Source organism: Gastrolobium bilobum, unplaced genomic scaffold, assembly GCF_033153095.1.
Source record: "Gastrolobium bilobum isolate Gb01-03AN ecotype WA unplaced genomic scaffold, APGP_CSIRO_Gbil_v1 utg3440, whole genome shotgun sequence".
In the NCBI taxonomy this organism is placed as follows: Eukaryota; Viridiplantae; Streptophyta; class Magnoliopsida; order Fabales; family Fabaceae; genus Gastrolobium; species Gastrolobium bilobum.
The window spans coordinates 70,146-88,700 of NW_026897292.1; the positions used below are offsets into that span (position 1 = coordinate 70,146).

Below are 18,555 nucleotides of genomic sequence, written 5' to 3' on the forward strand. Positions count from 1 at the left end.
TCTCCCGCATCCTCCTATAAATAAGCCACTTGCCCAATATTTATCTGTCGTCTTGTGATAGATAAAGGAATAAGAACAATGGGAGGTAGATCGAATGCGGAAAATTAATTTAACGGGGGAAGAAAGAAAGTCACCGCTAACATATTACTATTGACTTCACACGCACGTTAGACAAAGCTGAAGGCATTGACTTTTAACTTCTTAACCAATTATTAACAACCGTAGACAGTGTTTTCAACAATTCTTACATCAGGTGATCAAATTTGTCAAATGACAACATCGTTGCTACAGAGTCTGGACCCTCTATCAATTTGAGCATGACCATCTTGGGACTAATTATTGATTCGGTACTGAGTTTTTTATCTTTGCAAGTAGAGGTGTGAAAGAAAGAAAAAATCAAAAACAATCAAACCGAATCGAATTGCACCAAAAGATTCACATTATTTTAATTGGTCAAAAAATTAAATTATTTTGTTGGAACCGGTTTGAGAATAAAAAGAATCAAATCGATTTTTTTTCCTTAATCAGTTCGGTGAACCGAATCAAATCATTAAAACCGGTTTGAATCGGTTTGACATATAGAAACACATGCTCCTTCCATTAAAAATATGACACTTGGATTTTAAAAAAAAAAATTCTTCTTTCCTCCTTGCACATATCATACTTTCTACTCGTTTTTTATTGATCTGTCCCACCGAGTGAATGGTGCTCCTAGAGCACTGTAATAATTTCGCAAGAAAAGAATATCTCAGGTAAAATCGGAAGTCAGTGTACAATAATGAAATATTCAAATTATTATACAAAGATGAAAGCAAAATGGCCAGCCAATTACACTATAGAACCAATCTACAAATCCAATAAATGGATACAGTCTCAACTCTCAATATAAATAATATAGACTGAAACATAAATCTCATATGTATAATCAGAAATCACATATTTACTACTCCGGATCAAATGATGAAAGCCAAGCCAATGGACAAGAGTGTAACCATATATCCACATATAACCATAGATGGGGCAGAGCTGAAAGGTGCAGGAGCTGAAGTTGAAGGTCCAAGGTAAGTGGGAGATAAAGCACTTTCTGGGGAAAGGGCAGTACCATTGAAACTAGTGACATTAATAGCTAGCTTCTGTCCCAAGGCACAGTGGTGTTTGTAAGTGCTTGTGAAGAAATGTTCACCAGTGGTTTTAAGAATGATTCTTGTTGGACTACTTGTATAAACAGCAAGAGTATTGTTTGTTTCACACTTCTCATAAGCTTCTTTGGTGACCACAGCAACATCTTGTGTTCCATTTAGGTAGTAAAAAACTGCAATACAAGGAAAATTAGTAAGTGATCACATCAGTTAAGGAAAACAAAAGAGGTAGAGAGATTAAAGGGTGTAATTTTTTTGCAGTTTACCAAGACTGTCTCCAATTATAAATGTTTTCCCATAAGCCCATGTAGCATATGCAATTTCACCACCTGGGGGTACTAACCACCCCAACTTGTCACCAACAGTGTAGTTGAGTAATCCTCTAGGAGCAGGTGAAGGACCAGAACCATGTACATGAATGGCTAACTTTTGACCCTCTAAGCAGTGTTGGTCCAAGGTGCTAATGAAATAGTAATCACCAGCAGTATCCAAGGTGAAATTTGCAGGACTAGTCTTCTTAAGGGAGATTGGGTTTGTTGTGTTGCAAATTAGGTATGCTTCCTTTGTGACTCTTGCTACATCTTGCTCCCCATTTGTGAAATTGAACACTGAACCAAAAAAATGAATTAAAAACTCAAGTTGACTTAGTAAGAAAATAAGCATATTTACAAAGTTAATTATTAATAAACATGGAAGGTGTATCTAATGCTGCTTACATAGAATGTCTCCAACATTGAAATCCTGCAATGATGCCCAAGCATCATAAACTATGGGGACACCAAGAGGTATTCTCCATCCCAAGTCACCTCCAACAACATGCACTTTCTCTGCATCTGTATTTTGCAACAAAGCACATACCACCAAGGTCATAATGACCAATTTCATGTTATTCCTAAAAGCCATTTTTTTTTTGTTCCTTCACCTTGTGTCCCTAGCTTAACATGCTATCTTTTTATATATAGACATATCATTTATAAAACCAGAACAAATTAGTGAAAATGTTTGTTAATAGGTGATGTTGACTCAAGCTCAAATTAACAAGCAACTAAATACAATTTCTCTGCAACAAGTTCATCCATCATTGGTCAATATAATTTTGGTCTTAAACACGATTTTCTGGATGTTATCTTGTCAAATTTTTAACCATTGTGTCATGATCAAGGACCTTGGTTGTCACATGTGGACAAAGAAAGAAAAATTACCAAAAGATTTTTAAAAGCCGTGTCCTTGACCCTTTCTATGCTTCTAGTTAATAAAATAATTTGTTCTCATGCAATATTTCAAACCCCAACACTCCAATATTGTTGAAACATTGCACTTAGTTTATAATAAATTTGCGTATTGATTATTCCAAATTTGCTCCTAGAAGCTTCTTTTCTATTATAGAGAACATTACTCGGACTTTTTCATCGCAGACAGACAAAAAAATAATTAGTTAGATCTTTAACAAAATTTAATTAAATTTATGGGCGGTTATTAGATAAATAAAGTCATCAGTTCTATTAAGTAATGATAAAATAATTCTAAATATCTAGCATTTTGATTATGGTTCGCTTTTTCTACCGTCAATATAGATAACTTATCTTATCTACATTGAGCCCAAAACGAAGTCGTTTTGAGTCAGAAATGAGGTATTTTTGCAATTATAATTTATTTCAGGATTATAATAGTCTTTTTCATTATAATTTTTTAATTTTTCAACAAAAAACGACGTCATTTTGGGAGCGAATGTAGATAACTTATCTACATCCACTGTTCAAACATTAAATCCTTTGCTTATAATATATTTAGCATAAAACTGCATTGCATAGACTTATTAATAATTATGTACACATGTTTACTATATCCTTTAAATAACATGACCATATATAAGATTAAATATGCTAATTAAGATTTGATAGAAATTTAATCATATAAGATATGGTAACTTTGTTGAATTACTAGCCATAGTTTAATTAGCTCTTTGACCCATTGGGGTTTTTTGAGATTTTAATATACCAATTTGGTATTTGATTTATGGTATTTATCAACGGGGGGTCATTGAGTGACGCGAGAGGGACCTAGCGGCACTAAGTGTTGCGAACCACCCCTGCGTCACTCACACATTCATTTTTTTTTTTCCAATTGAGTGGCACCCCCTCCCCAGAACTCATAGAATTGTGCCACGTGGCACAATCTAGTTAATTCTGTTACCGTAAAATTTCGAAAAACAATAATTTTTAACTCGGGTATCCAAATCAAATGATTTTTTTTATTTCACATAACTTTTCGGGATCTACGTAATGACACCTCATTTGACATATTTTATCTTCTATTAATACAGTTCAAATTTGCAACAATAGTTTCACATTTTTACAAATTCGAACTATGTTTGTGAGAGATAAAATATGTCAAATGAGATGTTATTGCGTAGATCTCGATAAGTTATGTGAAATAAAAAAAAATCATTTGATTTGGATACCCGAGTCAAAAGTTATTACCTTTCGAAATTTTATGGTAATGGGACTAATGAGACTGTTGACGTGACACAATCTTATGAGTTCCCCAGGGAGAGGGGCGTCACTCAATTGGAAAAAAAATGAATGTATGTGTGACGCGAGGATGGTTCGCGGAACTCAGTGCCGCTGGGTCCCCTCATGTCACTCAACGACCCCCATTGATAAATATCGTGAATCGAATACCAAATTGAAAAATTAAAGGGGTAAAAACCTCAAATGGGTTAAAGAGCCTAGTTTAATTAAGGGTTTAGTGTTTGTCTTTTTAAAGGATATGGAGTTATATCATTTTAAGTGAGAGAAAGACACAAACAATGGAAATTACAAGAGAGAAAATTATTGGTTTTTTTAATTTAAATTTTAAATAAAAAATATTAAGTTGTGTCTTTCTCTCACTTAAAATGGAAATATAGCTCGCCTTTCACTGCAAAAAAAATTTCTGCATCACAAATATATAAAGTTAGGATTGCATGCGGATCCTGATTTTTTTTTTTTTTAACTCCAAGATCCGTCGGCGGATCCTAATGTAAATGTGTTTGCTGCAAAATTTATCATCTATAGCGATATAAGAAGTGACCAATCCTAGTTTAATATAGTTAAATATGGTAACAGTTCTTATTTTAAACTATTTGTAATTATGAATGTAATTATTTTAATTTGCATTGATCGATTAATATATCAAATACAGAGGTTGCTTTGATTAGTTGCATTGGTCATTCCTTTGTGATCCAGAGTCATATAGGGCGACTGAATGAGGAAATTTTCATGAAATATGCAAAATTCAAAATCAGCATTTTGAAGACCGAAAAGGTTGTTCTTTAACTAACTTAAAGACCAAAGATCAGCGTGACGGTCTCATTTGTTCTTTTTGTTGTGGTGTTGATTCATATTATTACGAAATGGTTACAAATATGAAATCTTCCTCCACAACAGTTCAAACTTCAATTTTATTCTTTCATATCCAACGAAAGACGGACATATCTAACGTAAAAAATTATTTTAATCCAAAAACTTAATTGGTAGGTAAAGTTTATATTAATAATTTTTATATTATATCTCTAACACATTTCCTTATACAAGTTTTCATTAAGCTTGAAGAGTGGCTAATATATATATATATATATATATATATATATCCATCTCCTTATGCTAAAAAACTTTATACTATTTACTTATTTATCAATAGATAGAGACGATGATGATCGAACTCGTGACCAGTCGATCATAAAAGCTCTGATATTATATAAAAAATTATTTTAATCCAAAAGTTTAATCTATTATGTATAAGGTTATATTAATATATATTTTTTGGGTATACCAACCTTCATTACCTCTTTGAGGTGAGTTGGTCACCGGGTATCCTAATAAATTTTAACTCTTTGAGCTGGCTACAATGCTTTGTCACAATTAAAGCTCTTCGTCCATTCCTAAATATATATTTGATGAGAATCGAACTCAGATTCTCTCCCCACTTTTATATTATACCTCTAACAACTAAGAAAAAAAATATAATAGGAAGTCTAATTAGAGTGGTGAAAAAACGAACTCTAAATTAAAGTAACTTAAACTAGTTATTAAAAAAAATTCAGAACAAACTTGGAAAATAAGCAACAAGTAGTGTCAAATATAAATTGATGGGCCTTGAATAAATAACCAAGCCCAATTTATATTTCCAAAGTTAGGTAACAACTCAACCGCATTCTACTGGCGAACTTTCCATCTAGGAAATAGAAATTGATGACATATATTCAACTGATGATTTTAGGTTTCATTAGTTTTATATAAAGGAGAAAAAGTGATTTACGACAATCTTTTAGTTGTCATTTACTCATTATGTAGAACTACTGGTCTCTTGCACCAACTGTACTTTAAATAATGAACCTAAAAAGTCCATTAGTTTATAAACTAAGAGCCTGTTTGGATTCTCTTATTTTTAAGTTAGAAGCTACTTATAAGCTAAAGCTAAAAAAAAGAGCTTAAAAAAATAAGCTAAAAGCTGTTTGGAAATTACATAAAAGTTTTAGCTTAAAAATTAATTAAAAGCACATATTTCAAGAAAATTATCTCTCTCTTTCTCTTTATCACTCTTCATTTTAAAAAAAAGCACACAATTCAAGAAAAATAGATAAGAGCTTAAAAAAAAGCTCCTCCTAGGAGCTTTTAGTTTTTCAGCTTTTTTCTTCATTATAAAAAAAAGAGCTTTTCGTTATAAGAGCTTTTCTCAAAACCTGTTTGGCCTAGCTTATGCTTATAAGTAGCTTCTAGCTTAAAAATAAGAGGATCCAAACAGGCACTAAATATCTATGTCATGATTCTTGTATGGCCAATAAGAAATGTGTTTTGCTTCAGCAAGTAAACACAAGTATATCTTATTTAAATATGGTTAAATTTACTGAGTTTTCATTGCATTTTTCATTTATAATTTAGCACGTGTCTTACTTTTATCAAATTATTAATAAATAATTATTGAGATACAAAACTTAATGCATCCGTAACACCGAAGAAATTTTCAAAAAAAAAATGATAATACATACTCCAATCCATAGTAACAATTATTGAGATACAATAGGAGCTAATGAGACACATTTATGAATAGGTGAACATTCCCACCCTACATCTTTGCTATAAGATACCATAAAGTGCTTAGGAATCCAAGTTTCTTCTTTTGACTCTCTTTCTCTAATGAGCTCCTTCTTTCTTTCCTGCACTACTTGCTTCGCTTCTCTTGCTTTATCCCATTCTTTGCTCATAATGGCTTGGCTCAATTCACTCCATACATGGGCCGATTCTGTTGGCCACACACACTGATCAACAAGAGATTCCCATATCACATTCAAGAAAACATGACACATAAATTAGTTTAATGGTTTGATGTGTATGAAAATACCTAAATATGCTTCTTTCTTTTTATAAGATAATGGTGCTCATATTTGAACTCATGCAAATTATCCAAGTCCAAAATCTAAGTAATCATGAAATAAACAATAGCCCTGTTTTTCATTTTTAGTATTATGATACCTCAACATACACATTAATCTTCCCCATCAGAAAAGGCTTTTCAGGGTATGCCACAAAGATTTTGATTCATACTAATAAATAAGAGTTATATTTATCTTATTTTACACGAGATAAACAATTTCTCTACACACACAAAAGAGGAATGGGTCCCACCATTCTTTTTCTCTCTCTCCTCTTACCTGTGAGTCCCACTTGTAATTTTATTCTACAACATGAGGTAACTACTTTCCTAAAACATAAGAAAAATAGTTTCCAATAAATAAATAACATAAGCGAAAGGAAAGGGGACAGAGAATAAATGTCTAGTACCTCTGCATCCTTGAGAAGAGGAGCTAATTGGAGCCCTGAATTGACTTCCTTTGCATCATATATCACTCTCACTTTTCCATTATTTTTGTCCTTCAATTGTACAATATTGCATAACAAATTGGATAAGAACTGTTCTATAGTTAAAAAGGCATAATTCTTGAAATTAATTTGGGCATATTACCGGAGAATAACTAATCGAAAGGAAGTTTGTCGATTGTAATTTTGATGAATCAATTTTTTCAACATTAGGGGGAGAGAATAAACAGCTGGAAAAAGAAATTGATTGAAATGCAATATCATTATCTCATTTAAATCCTCACACAAAACACTGTGAAATTGAAGTTCAAAAGATAATTCTTTTGCAAAATATTGCAAATCAACTGCCAGATACTTTTACTAACCTAGCAAGAGTTACTAAATCTCATATTCCAGATGTAAATTCTCCAATTCGAATTGATGTCCCAATAGGACAATCTGCTAGTGCAAATGAAACAAAATCATGCTTAAAACGTGGAAGACCAATCGGTTCTAAGGACAAAACTTCTCGAAAAAGGAAAAGAACAAATGATCAAGATAGTCATATTATGAAGACAAGTACTTATAGAAATCCTAAAGATATAACTTTACATAAAACCTCAGGGAAGATTCAGGTACCTGAAACTAATGGAAATGAAGATATCTCGATTAGTTATGTTACTTCAGGAAAAAGATGGAACCGAAATGATATAGTTGTCGACAATATTTTTGCATATAATGTTGCTATTGAAATAATAAAACAAGACAATGATCTTGAACCTAAAGTAGTTGATGAATATAAACACAAAAATGATTAGCAAAAATAGAAAGACACAATTCAAGTAGAATTGAATTCACCCGAGAAACGTAAATATTTTGGACCTATAGTTCAAACACCTGAAGGTTTAAAGTCAGTCGGGTACAAACGGGTTTTTGTTTGAAAACCTAATTAGAAAAATGAAGTCGTAAGATATAAAGCACGACCTGTAGCATAAGGGTTTTCACAAAAACCTAGAATTGATTATATGGAAACATATTCTCCTGTGGTGAATACAATCACCTTCAGATATCTTATTAGTCTAACAGTACGTGAAAAATTTGAGATGCATCTAATGAATGTTGTTACAGCCTACTTATATAGTTCTCGAGAAATTTGTTGACTTTGAATGAAGTCCTCCGTTTCTTTCGGAGGTACTGACCCGCAACGAGGCAGAGTTTTCACAAAAACCTAGAATTGATTATATGGAAACATATTCTCCTGTGGTGGATACAATCACCTTCAGATATTTTATTAGTCTAACAGTACGTGAAAAATTTGAGATGCGTCTCATGAATGTTGTTACAGCCTACTTATATAGTTCTCGAGAAATTTGTTGACTTTGAAAGAACCCCTCGAACTTCTCCATGAGTTGGAAAGGCAAAGCGTGGTCGAACAACAATGCAAAACTCCATCCAGACACGATTGTGCTGCTGTTGGACAACCATTGATACCAAGGTGCAACTGCACCCTCCATTTTCAACCCAACTAGTCGTACTTTCATATGATCAGGGACTCGTTGTAAACAAAAATGCAATTCTATTTTGAAGACCCGAGTGTTAGGATCTTTACCATTAAAGATCGGAATCTTCATCTTCACCAATTTACACAACGTTCTAGAATCAGAATTCTCCATATTCATGTGTGAATAAGCAACATGAACAGGAGATTGATGCGAAGTTTGTGGTACCAGCTCCCGCAAACGAGCATTAATTGCAGCACAACGAGCGTCCAACGAATCAATGATGTGCTCCAAACGTTGTTGCACCTCTATTCGATGAGAGGCAAATTCCACAGCTAAGTTTTGAACCATCATGATGGAAGAGTTTAAGGCAATGAAAGCACCGGTTAACACATATACGAATGAAAAAGACAAACAAGAGTTTTATTATTCACATGCATATACAATACATGGCTATATCTTTTTATAATATTTCTCCACAGGGAAATTTCTTTGGTGTTACGGATGAATCGTGAACTCGGTGCATCTTCTATTCATATTGTAACACGTGTTTTACTTTTGTCAAATCAATAATAAATAATTTATTTCAAAATTAAGAGATAGAGTAATTTGATATAAAATAAGACACGTGTCACAATATGAATGGAAGATGCACCGAATTTTCGGTGCATCCGTATTACGAAACATATTCTACTCTCCAGCTAACTAGTCACTTCTAAACAACCCAAACTTCCTAACCATTCACGTAACTGCCCTCCCTCTTTTAACAGACTATTACATTTCATCACGTGTTGGAAACTCTAATCTACTAAACTCCACAATATTATTCATTTTATTTTTATTTTTTGTAATACTTCACAATAGTCTTTAGACCATACAGGTTCACGTCTCTGCCCGGATGGCCTCATACCCGTCACATCATACACACTACATAGTAACAATTATTGCGCTACAATGGGGGCAACTGCGACCCATTTATGAATAGGTGAACAGTCCCACCCTACTTCTTTACTATAAGATACCATAAAATGCTTAGGAACCCAAGTTTCTCCTTTTGACTCTCTTTCTCTCAAAAGCTCCCTTTGTCTTTCCTCCACTGCTTGCTTTGCTTCTCTTGCTTTCTCCCACTCTTTGCTCATAATGGCTTGGCTCAATTCACTCCAAACATGGGCTGATTCTGTTGGCCACACACACTGATCAACAAGAGAATTCCTTGTCAAATGACACATAAATTACTAGAACAAGAAGTTTAATGGTTTGATGTGTATGAAAGTACCTAAATATGCTTCTTCTTTTTATAAGAGAATGTTGCTACAAAAGATTTTGGTTCATACACGAAATTACTAATAAATAAAGAGAAATATATTTCGCAAGTTGCATTTTGTCTTATGCAACACAAAAGCAATAGATGGGATCCGCTAAGGAAAAAAAAGAGAAAGGGAAAAGAAAAAGAAAGAAAAAAGTGGATCTCATCCCCTTTCTGTGTTTGCATGAAACAAAGTGAGAGACATATTTCCCGTAAATAAATAACATAAGCCAAAGGAATGGGGCAGAGAATAGACGTCTAGTACCTCAGCATCGTTGAGGATAGGAGCTTGGAGCCCTGAAATGACTTCCTTTGCATCATATATCACTCTCACTTTCCCATTACTTTTGTCCTTCAATTCTACTATCCTGCATAACAAATTGGATAAGAACTAGTTAAAAAGGCATAATTCTTCAAATTAATTTAGGCACGTTACTAGTGAATAACTAGTCAATTATACAACTTGCCATTAATCAATGTTTGCATAACTTAGCTTCAATATAAGATTTTTTTTCCTTTACTTCTATTATTATGCACTTTACATACTTTTAGTATATAAATGACAAAAAAAGGTGAAAGTTCAGAGATGTGCTTAGAAGGAAGATAGTACCTATCCCAATGACCATCAACTTCATATAAAACTTTCAAAGATGAAGAGTCAATGATCTTCCCTTTGATCACTTTACGATTTCCTCCAAGGCCTAGAAAAGAATGACTTGATCTGAAGGACAACTCAGCTACTAGGCCAGTCTCTAGGCACCGTATATTAACTGGACCAACCCAATCAACTCCAGGAATCGGAAGAATTCTAAATAAAAGGTGAGGACAATTCATTTCATATGTTTCACCATGATTTAGGAGCTTCAGTTGCCGTTTACCACGCACTTGAGCTTCAACTGATGTACCTACATATTTTATTTGAGATATATATATATATATATATATATATATATATATATATATATATATATAAATCCACATATTTTACATAAGGAGCTATACATTGAGAACTTCAAAGTTGAAACCGACATATATACTTATTCGAGATCATTTGTGAAGAATTTAAGAATCCAAGACAATCATTCAAAATTGTGATCAAAACATCATATAGGCAATGTATTGCATAGATGTGGATTCAAATAAACATAGACATTGTGAGGCTTTTTCACCTTTTTGCCCCTTATTAATTAATTAATAACCATTTTGCCCTTGATTCGAAACTATTTATCAATCTGCCCCTCTTTAGTCGACTACCTTGCATTTTTAATCGACTAAATGGTCAAAACAGACAAAAAATGGCTGCTGGGAGATTTAGTCGACTAAATCTCTCTATTTAGTCGACTAAATCTTCATATTTGACAAAAAAAAATAAGTCAGTATGATTTTAATCGATTAAGTAGGGAGATTTAGTCGATTAAATCTCCCAACAACCGTTTAGTCGATTAAAAATGTAAGGTAGTCGATTAAAGAAGGGAAGATTGGTAGATAGTTTCGAATTAGGGGCAAAATGGTTATTAATTAATTAATAAGGGGAAAAGGGTGAAAAAGCCGACATTGTGAGTTCCTAATGTTTTTTGTCAAAATATAAAACTATTTTTTGGGTGGGCTAGAAACTATCAAATGTAGCACTTAGAAAGGTGAAGATACCATAAAACTTTGGAACAGGTTGCTGGCACCATATCATTTCTATGTTTTCCTTCTCATCTGTTGCATGGAGGGCAGTTACTGGAGGGTGGTGTGAAACCTGCAGACATGGATATCAAGGAAATCAGAACAAGGTAAAGTTTTAGCATTATGCAGCCAAACTAAGCATCTGGCAATAAAGTTATATATATAGAAATAAGGAAATGCAGAATTGAGAAGTAAGTACCTGCTCCAGTAACACATTAAGATTTCCCTTTGAAACATGGTGTGTCTCACCAAGAAGGGGATTATAAGGAGCAACACCAAAAGTGGCAGGGCGTGTGGTAGATATGCACCATGCTACCACAGATATGAACCTATCAAGTGGACTCTGCCCAGTGTTGCACATGCTTAGCAAGTCCAAAGCATTGCAATACACCGATTCACCATAGCACTGAAGTTGTGACTTTGGTATGTTAAACATAGGTGACAGCTGCAAATCATGAAGTAAGGCAAAATATTTTCATCACTCTTTGTAATAATACGATGACCCAAATGATAGTACTAGCATAATCAAATAAATGAAATAATATCCAAACCGTTCTACCTACACTCTATCTATCATCCTCATTCTCACACAGATTATGAACTTCTTTAGAAAAAAAAATTATTAGTCCCTTATTTATCATAGTGTAAAATTAAGTTAGAATTTATAAAAATTTAAAAATAATTGTTGGATAAGCCAAAACAGCATTACTTATTTAACTAAAATCTAAAAATAAATCCAATAGGTATAGCTTAGTTGGCAACACATGCTAAATAAGTGAGAAGAAAACTTGGATTCAATTTCTACCAAATACGTCTTAGGAGAGGGACAAGATGATTTAACTGTGACTAAATCCCGACTCAGGATTAATTACATGGTCAACTCAAAAAATTGGAGTTTGTGAAAATATCTGGAACCGACTCGCTCAAAAAGTTAATTACGGTCGTTGTACTAAAAAATACTTTAACAATAATGCTAACTCATTTTAACAAAAATTGTAAAATAATTTTGAATTTTTTTAGTAATTTTTATTTGAAAGAGGTTATATTTACTACCTCTTACTACTAAATCTTAACCGTTGATTTCTGCCAATCTAATAGTTATAATTTATTGAAAATTAATAATTAATTAATAAGTATGACTCAATAAATTACAACTGTTAAATTGACAAAAATGAACGGTTAAGATTTAGTAATAAAAAGTAATAAGAAAAAGAGATAATAACTATAATCTTCCTTTTTTTATTTTATGAGTTTCTAAAATTTTAAATGTCTTTTAAGTTGTGATAATTATTTGGGAGTTGGGATATTATTTGGTCCCACGGGGGTAACAATTTTGACTCAAAAAACATAAATGTACACATTAATGTTAGTGCCTTTAAGGATAGTTGACAAAAAAAAAAAAACAGAGTAGCAAACTTGATAGGCTATATAGTTCAAGCCAAAACATGGAAAGAAGAGAAGCTACCTGGAAGCGCGTGAGATCAGATCCTGGCCGTACATTCTTGAATAAACTTAGTATACGTTGCAAAAGATTAGGAGATCTATAAGCTGCGTCTGAATCAGATTCGCCTCCCAATGTCAACGGCTTCGTGAGCACAACTTTTATCTTTTTCTTCTCTTCCTTGTTCCCCTGCACCACCACTTCTCATATTTTTATTTTCTCAAACATGTTTCTACACAATGATAAAGAAATAGACACTGATGCTCACAAATTATATAAGATATTTGAAAAGTATTATACATATATATGACATTTCCTATAAAAAAAAGAAAAAGAAATTATCGTATTTAATTAAATTTTCTTATGGAAAGTAAAGGCCACTAAGTTTTGACCTGCAAATTGAAAGTATGAATGTAAATAAATCAGTCGGCAGAACACGATATATGGCTCAGCTACTGTATATCAAGTCAGATTCAATTTATTATATACAGTCATATATATCTTCAGGCGTAAAAAAAAAATTTATTTAAAAAACAAGTCATAGATTTTTTTCATTTTTATTTTTTTATAACAATCATAGATTTTTTTTTTACATGTAAGATTTATAAGCTTATAAATCGACTTATATCATATTATTTATTTTAAATAAAATAAATAAATTATTATTTTAATAATTTTGAATAATAAAGTAATATTATTTTAATTATTGTATTTATAATAGCTAGGCTTAAACAGATCAACAGATTTAGACCAAGATTTTTAATTTTTAAATATAAGTCAAATCAAACTTATAATTTAAGTTTACACAAGTTAACTGACCAAACCTGACTTATTTAAACCAAAATTTAGCTTAACTCAACCTATTTACATGCCTAATTGGAAGTAAAGTAGAATCCGCCGAACATTTATAGTGGACAAAATTTGACCATAAAACAAAGCTGGAGAAGAGAGTTCTACACCAAGCTAGTAAAAACAAAATTAAGGTCTAAACCGAAGCAAAGGTTAAATTTTTTTTAGTAGACATCAAGATTTGGATTTCTTTTTATTATAATTTTGGGCCTTGAAACTTTTAAAAATTTAACAAAATCAAGGTCTAAACAATGTCGTATAATGAACTCTATTTTTTAGTTTTGATTCCTTTTTAGAATTACTACGTTTCTAGATTTTCTGTAGAGGGGTTTTAACAAAAATAGGACCTGTCATGTTATAAAAGGGAAAAACACAAGATATGCCATCCTTTAAAGTCAATCAAAACAAATACAACTAGGTCGACCACATTCTAAGGCATTATGCATGTTAACTAAAGAACAATAACATCAACCTTTTCTTGTTTGGTTTAGCTTTCACATGACATGAAGGAGAATCATATTGTAAGATATTACATCCATACTCTTTGGGCTTTTGTCCCTTTAATGTACTAAAAAAAAATATTACATCCATAAACCCACAAATATATTTATATAATGATTATTTTCTATGTCGAGAACAAAGAATGTGTAGTTGCATGGAGTGGATTCTCTCGTGTTGAAAAAGACATGACATCATAGCACATGATCATATAAATAACATCAATCATAATCATACAAAGGTGAATCAATGGTAATAAAAGAGAAAGAGAAAAAATATTAAAATAAATAGTTACTAAATTATAACCGTTGATTTACTTTTATATGATTATAATTGTCTCACATGATCATATTATATTTTTATTAAACATAAGAGGATCCATTTTGGTGGTTGTATATGTGTATGCATGCGTTGGAATATCACTCTTTTCGACATCCAAAGGCTAAACCACCTTCTTAGGGGCAGGAAAACAGCCATCCATACCCCAATAAAAATAAAAATCGCATAAATGATCATATAATATATACAAAGAACAAGAGATATCATATATCAAGTATGTCTAAGAAGCATATATAAGAAGAGAGATCACAGCACATACCATCTCAAAGTTGAAGAAGCAGTAGATTGAGAGAGAGAGAGAGAGAGAGAGAGAGAGAGAGAGAGAGAGAGAGAGAGAGAGAGAGAGAGAGAGAGAGAGAGAGAAGTGTGATGTTAAATAAGTGCGAGCACTGTTATAGATGAGCTTTGAATGGTTCTGAAAATAAGGGAACGAAAATGAAATGGCGCTGAGGCATAGGTAGAACCAAGAACACATTCAAATCGGTATATTAATTATGTGTCTCTATATATACGTGCGTGTATGTTTGTGGTTGCTTATTCCTATTTTCGTAGCTATTCACTAACGATATTGTTAGTCTTTGCTATACGAGAATTGAATGTCGTGTTGCATGACATTTTTTTTGTATCATGTCACTATTACAAAAAAAGTATGGCCCCATCTTATTTTTTTATTTTTATTTTTTAAGTGGGACACACATCAAATTTATTAGAGTGACATAACACAAGAAATATTATGCAACATAGGCATTCAATTCTTTCCTTTACTATAAATACTCAATTTTTTTTTTAGAATGATTATATATAGTTCTATTGAATTAGTGTAGTAATCCTCGTAATCATTATATAAAGTATAAAATGTAGTTCAAATTCTTAGCAAGTCCAAAGCATTGCAATACACCGATTCACCATAGCACTGAAGTTGTGACTTTGGTATGTTAAACATAGGTGACAGCTGCAAATCATGAAGTAAGGCACAAGATTTTTATCACTCTTTGTAATAATACGATGACCCAATTAATGATAGTACTATCATAATCAAATAAATGAAATAATATCCAAATCGTTCTACCTACACTTCATCTATCATCCTCATTCTCACACAGATTATGAACTTCTTTAGGAAAAAAAATTATTAGTCACACTTATTTATCATATTGTAAAATTAAGTTAGAATTTATAAAATTTAAGAATAATTGTTGGATAAGCCAAAAGTCAAAAACAACATTACTTATTTAACTAAAATTTAAAAATAAACCCAATGGGTATAGCTTAGTTGGCAACACATGCTAAATAAGTGAGGAAAGAACTTGGGTTCAATCTCCACCAAATGCATCTTAGGAGAGGGGCGAGAAGATTTAAATGTGACTAAATCTCAACTCATGATTAGTTCCATGACCAGCTCAAGGAATTGAAGTTTGTGAAAATTAGGGGTGTTAACTTACAGAAAAAAAACCACTATGTTTATAAGTCCAATGATACAAAGAATTAAAAAAGGTTTTTTTCTGTCTTTTTAGGCTTCTTTCCAACATACCGTCTCATCATTTGATATAAAGATCCTCCCTCTCATCAATAAGTTGGTTCCATTCCATAACTCATTTATAAGTTGACTCATCTATAGAGGGTACCGGCTCATACGGGTTTTAGGGGTCGGGGCTCAACCCCCTGAGGAATTGTTATTTCCCCTATAGATCAAGCGAAGATCATTCGCCAAGCGAATGAAATGGGTCAATGTAACACCCCGTATATATCCAGTTTGTTAACATATCATCGTATTAAGCCACACTTAATTTAAAAATGAGGAATATCTTTTTCTTTTCAATTATGACGTCATTATTCATTACCAACTTGATTACTTAACCATTTTCAAAACATCGCCTGTATGTAAATTGCAAAAGACAGCTAACTGAAATACCTCAATTAAATAAATAACATAAATATGTCTCTAGTCACGGAACTACAATACGTAGACCGGACAACCCTGATAGTTTATACAACTCAAGCTATCCAGTACTAACATCAAAGTGGCATGGACAAACCCCATGCTCGCCAAATAAGGCAACACATCCAACAAGAGTCTCAGCTCAATAATCATAAAAGACAGAAAACATAAACAACATCCAAATCCAGTCATGTCAGCATACATCATAGATATATCAACTAAGCTCCGGCCTCCTGCCGCCAGAGGCATCAGCCTCCAAGTTACCTGAACCTGAAATAAGCGTCCCCAAACGTGGGGTGAGATCTCTAAACAAGAAATCTCAGTAAGACAAGGGGTCCTCAAGGATCTTCCACCCCAAGCTCACTTACATGTGCAATATAAATTCTAAAAGCAGTAGTTCAATATAAATTCCAAAACTATGCAGTGCAACAGATATCCATGCCATGTGTGTATAACTATTCTACTGGCCAGAGAAATGCAGGACGTACGTCTACAACCCCACAATAAGTACAAGGAACATCGCTTGCACCTCACCCACGAAATCACCATCTTGCATGCCCCCACATACTCAGGCTTACCGTATAGGTGGAACACCACATACATATCATAAAGGCACTCGCATATAACAGCTCAATAACATTTATCAAAACAATACATGAAAGCAACATCATGCATATAACCATCCCCCTATGGGACATGGTGGAACCAATAATGGCTAAACCGAGGACACGAAAGCTTACCTTGTAAGCTAGCTATCCAAACCAAGAGTCCACACAAGCTCAAGGCCCACAAATAGCACAATCACAATTTGTTTAAGCAATAATTAATCATCAATAATCATTACTCAAGATTACACTAGGTGATTAAGGCTTTCTTACTCATTTTAACTCATTTCATGCTATTTTTGCAGAAGGTATTCGAATACTCCACGAGTAGTATTCGAATACTCCATCTCTCTAGAAAGTATTCAATTACTTTCATTTAAGTATTCGAATACTAACAAGTATCTGAATACTTTTCCCCCCAGTATCCGAATACCACAGTATCCGAATACCAAACCTTACTGTATTCGAATACTTTCCAGTATTCGAATACTTCTTCAAAGGTATCCGAATACTTTTCTTCCCAGAAAAGTATTTCAATACTCCTGCAAGGAGTATTCGACTACTAGTTTAAAACTACAGTTGCAAATCTTTACCAAATACTCTAAGATGTTAATATGTTAAACTAGACATCTCCAGATTTCCAACGACATATTTTACGTCTCAATTGGAGTTGTATAACTCCGGTTATGATTTTTGCAAAGTTCCTACAACAACTGAATTTCCAGCAATAGGGTCGAGACTTCAAACATAAACTGAGAGCAATACACTTATCCAATGGATCTAAAAATTTACATGGTTGTATCCCTATATGTTATCTTCACGTAGGTCTAAACCTCACTCAATTTAGAGCCCTGTAGCTCAAGATATTGCAATTTTACTAAACAAGGTGGCTGCTGTCTTGCGAAGTATTCGATTACTGCATTTTTTCAGGAAGTATTCGAATACTGCTCGAAAAGTATTCGAATACTTCTTTGACAAAATGCAGAAAACTGAGTTTTAAAGGTATAATTGACCTCCAATGATCCAAACTTGATCTGGAGTCCAAGAACTCCTTAAACAGATGTTTATTAACATGCTTAGGACTCAGAAACACATTCCTTTATTCAATTGATCAAAGTTTTACTTTTTAACCGATTAAGCAAGCTTAAAATCATCAAAAGACGAAGAGGTGTTCCTAGTATACCTCTAAGCTCCAAAAATCCGAAAATGAGACACCATAAGGGTCCTCAACACAGCACCAAAGTTCTGCCACTTCCCAAATACGAAATGCACTACAAGCTAGGACCTTTCACCATCAAAATGGCTCCTTGAAGCCTCCAAAGACAAGTAGGTGGCTTTCTCCAAGAGAACCACCAACTCAACCCCCACAACCTCTCAAACTCAGAAGCTACACTCAGAAATGGAGCACCTTTCAATCTCTCAAGGCTTTAGC

The 18,555-nt window shown here is 33.0% G+C and overlaps 2 protein-coding genes across 2 annotated transcripts; both read right to left on the reverse strand.

Moving 5' to 3' along the window:
• Positions 1–770: 770 nt before the first annotated feature.
• On the reverse strand, positions 771–2,064 carry LOC133305752 (early nodulin-like protein 14). Its single transcript, XM_061505995.1, has 3 exons — positions 1,856–2,064; positions 1,406–1,747; positions 771–1,312 (listed from the first exon to the last, which is right to left on the reverse strand). The coding sequence occupies exons 1-3, from the start codon at positions 2,040–2,042 to the stop codon at positions 954–956; spliced, it is 888 nt and encodes a 295-aa protein (XP_061361979.1). The 5' UTR covers positions 2,043–2,064; the 3' UTR covers positions 771–953.
• A 7,042-nt stretch (positions 2,065–9,106) lies between these two features.
• LOC133305740 (oxysterol-binding protein-related protein 4C-like) lies at positions 9,107–14,873 on the reverse strand. The gene is made up of 7 exons (XM_061505979.1): positions 14,839–14,873; positions 12,918–13,082; positions 11,652–11,897; positions 11,429–11,525; positions 10,392–10,686; positions 10,047–10,149; positions 9,107–9,668 (listed from the first exon to the last, which is right to left on the reverse strand). Exons 1-7 carry the CDS (start codon positions 14,839–14,841, stop codon positions 9,417–9,419), a joined length of 1,161 nt encoding a protein of 386 aa, XP_061361963.1. The 5' UTR covers positions 14,842–14,873; the 3' UTR covers positions 9,107–9,416.
• Between the last annotated feature and the right edge of the window lie 3,682 nt (positions 14,874–18,555).

Coding starts and splice junctions, on each gene's coding strand:
- LOC133305752 (XM_061505995.1), bottom strand. CDS start 2,042: ATGGCTTTTAGGAATAACATGAAATTGGTCATTATGACCTTGGTGGTA. Junction 1,748..1,855: donor CAATGTTGGAGACATTCTAT/GTAAGCAGCATT, acceptor TTTTTGGTTCAG/TGTTCAATTTCACAAATGGG. Junction 1,313..1,405: donor TATAATTGGAGACAGTCTTG/GTAAACTGCAAA, acceptor CTTGTATTGCAG/TTTTTTACTACCTAAATGGA.
- LOC133305740 (XM_061505979.1), bottom strand. Junction 10,687..11,428: donor ACCTGTTCCAAAGTTTTATG/GTATCTTCACCT, acceptor TAAAATATGTAG/GTACATCAGTTGAAGCTCAA. Junction 10,150..10,391: donor GTTGATGGTCATTGGGATAG/GTACTATCTTCC, acceptor TTTGTTATGCAG/GATAGTAGAATTGAAGGACA.